At 42.7% G+C, this 3,194-nt stretch overlaps 1 protein-coding gene across 1 annotated transcript; it reads right to left on the bottom strand.

The window, feature by feature from the left end:
- Nucleotides 1–301: 301 nt before the first annotated feature.
- LOC125507428 (G-type lectin S-receptor-like serine/threonine-protein kinase At2g19130) lies at nt 302–2,836 on the bottom strand. The gene has a single exon (XM_048672006.1). It carries the CDS (start codon nt 2,834–2,836, stop codon nt 302–304), a length of 2,535 nt encoding a protein of 844 aa, XP_048527963.1.
- Nucleotides 2,837–3,194: the final 358 nt, after the last annotated feature.

Raw genomic sequence — 3,194 nt, 5'->3', positions numbered from 1 at the left:
CATAGATATATATTGACATTTTTGAATGGCGCCTCAATGGATGCTATTACATCTATCCACTACCTTTCCCGAGATCTGTGCAGCTGAGATAATGAAAGTGAAAATACTCATATCGTGTACATGGTGTATATATTTATCGTCTCAACATACCATACACATATTTCTAGTAGGGACATAATTTTGCAACAATACTTGCATACAAAAAAATTGACATCAAATAAGAGCCAATTCAAATACTACAATCTTGCATTCCTTTGATTCCTTCCCCCATATTGCAATTCTAAAATTTGTTGCAACAATATTAGGCACATTGACTATGCAGGTTTACTATGTACATTGAAGATGTTGCATCATAGTGTTCCTTCATAGCAGCAAGTTGTCTCGGCATCGGGGGCATATCAATCTCCTGCAGACCCTCGAGAATCTTGACCACTTCACCCATCGTTGGTCGATCAAACTCATTATCTTGTATGCACCAAAATGCAACTTTGCAAATCCGTTCAGCCTCTTCCAAGTTGAAGTCACCATGTAATTTCGGGTCGACCAAACTTCCCACGTCACCACCCTGAAGCTTGTTGATGGCTTTAATTGGAAAATATTTGACATAGTAGCTCTCACTAGTATTGTATGTTTCTGGTGAATTCCTACTTCCAGATAAGATTTCCAAAAGTACCACGCCAAAGCTATAAACATCAATTTTCGGTGTAATAGCAACTCCGCTAAGCCACTCTGGGGCAATATAACCTGCAGTTCCTCTTAATGTGGTCAGGATTCGACTAAAATCCCTTCCCACTAATGTTGCCAAGCCAAAATCTGCAACTTTGGGAACAAATGATGCATCTACAAGTATATTCTCTGGCTTAATATCACAATGTATGATGCATTCATGACAATTATGATGCAAGTAGGACAATCCTCTCGCAACTCCAAGGGTTATTTGATATCTGGTGTTCCAACTTAGGACAACAACATTAACATTGTCCTTCTTAAATAGATGGCCATCAAGAGATCCATTTAACATGTGCTCATACACAAGTAGCCTTTTATCACCTTCGCTGCAGAAACCAATCAATTTGACTATGTTGATATGTTGGATCAGCCCAACTGAGCTCACCTCTGCCCTGAATTGCTTCTCTCCTTGATAGGCACTATCAAGCCTTTTCACTGCTATACTAGTCATGTCACTTAGTACTCCCTTGTATACAGAACCAAAACCACCACCTCCTAGCTTTTCTGAGAAGTTTCTAGTAGCATGGACTAAATCAGTGTATCTAAAGACCATAATCCCTCCACAACTGCCTTGATTATCATATAAAGGCAAACCAAATCGCTTGAATCTGTTCCTCCAAATCAGTGACAATACTATGAGCATTATTAATCCAAAACCAATAATGCTTGCAGCAGCAATAACTCCAACGTTTGGTTTTCTTTTGTTTTTTCTCAAACTTAGTAGAAAATATTTTGTGGCAAGGCGAACGTAAAGAACATCTTCAGCTCTATTATCAGTGCCATAATTCAGATTTACACTAAGCAATTCTCCATTCCAGATAGAGCATAGTTGATTGGTAAAGGAATAAGCAGTGCATGAGCAGGAACTGAGGCAAGCTTCTTCACAGTTTCTTTGACTGCTAACAACGACTATTGTTTGGGGCTTGTAAGGCAATTTAACTTGAGCAATGCGGTGAAACACGTCTGTTGAACTTGTAATGTTTTTGTCACTAGTGCTGCAATGTAGTGGTGTATTTCGGATGCATCCTCCTGTTCGATCATTAGACTCCCAGTCCACCAGTGACTTCTTAGAGAATCCCTCCATACAATCACATAATCGATATGCATTGTTGTTGCAGACTGTGAAAGGTCCGCATGTAGCAGGAGTAGTGCATGGATCGTAAGGTTGGGCATGTATGGTTTCCCAAGTCTGTTTGGCTTGCAACCAAAAGTTTAGTTTTATCCGACCAGAGATATCTAGTGAAGCAAATATGGAAGATGAATCATCCAAACAAGTGTACATGTAGTACTCCTCTTGGTTGTTATTAACATATGTTGGGTTAATCAATCGTTTGGCCAGAGGATCCAAATATACCAGTGACTTGAGTATCAATGATGATTGTTTGGATGATGCATATTGCCAATACACTACGGAAGGGTCGTTGCGGCGCTTGAGGACGATCCCACTGGTGCCTTCTAGTTCAACACTATATGAGCCAAGACATGGATCAGTGAGGCTCTTCTTTGAAATGACTGAACGACTCAAGCCGGTGACCTTGTTCCGACCAAACTTGGCGCCGGGAAGCAAAACATCTGTTGGGTAATCGAAGCTCTGCCACAACATCTCTTGGCTATTTGTGAGTAGGGCAAGGTTTCCACTGTTCAAGAGAACAATGGCACTACTGTTTCTGTTGTTGGTTTGTGTCCTATTGACAATGTGAGTGGACCAAACAACGGAGTCCTTGCCGGCATCAGCATGGTTTACGATGATCACAAGATTTCCATCACTTGAGATCTTGAGCTGTGTTGAGTTGAGTTTGGGATGTGTGATGGGATCCTCCCTATTAGCTACCCACACAGTAGTAAAAACTGGGATTTTATTGAACCATATGCCAAGAAACCAACTGGAGCTGGTGTTGTGGTGGAACTTACTACCGCTGATGGTGCATGCAGTGTTAGCTGGTTGGAAGAAGCCCAGCGCGAACTTGCCGTTTCTTGAGACGAGCTTGCTGCCACCGACGGCAGCAAGCACTTGGCCTGCCATGAGAGTGTCCCTTGCGGAAGAGCACCGAGGAGCTGCGTGCGAGAGTACGAGAAGCCCGAGTAATATGTAGAGGAAAGGAGGCATGGAGAAGTGTAGTATGAGGTGAGTTGTTGGAGAAGAGAGGAGGTCTGGATGGAGGATGAATGTTGTGCTCTGCTGTTCAGAGAAGGAAGAAGACGATGTGTGTGTGTGTATATAGGGAAGGAAAATGCATCCTCCTCCTAGTACCTACGAACGGGTGTACGTACGTTGTTGAGGCTGAGATCAGTTAGCTGGCAGGAAGGTCACCACTGGGTTTCGGTTAACATATATTCAATCAGTTAGTTGCTATACCAAGTCCTTCTGTTTTACGCAGTCAACTCTTGCTTCTCGACCTTCAACGTACGGACGGACCGCCGCCATGGACGACAGTTCACGCACCATGCATGCACCCAGCTGTTCA

This window comes from Triticum urartu, chromosome 5, assembly GCF_003073215.2.
Source record: "Triticum urartu cultivar G1812 chromosome 5, Tu2.1, whole genome shotgun sequence".
Classification (NCBI taxonomy): domain Eukaryota; kingdom Viridiplantae; phylum Streptophyta; class Magnoliopsida; order Poales; family Poaceae; genus Triticum; species Triticum urartu.
This window is presented reverse-complemented; position numbering and strand designations above follow the sequence as displayed.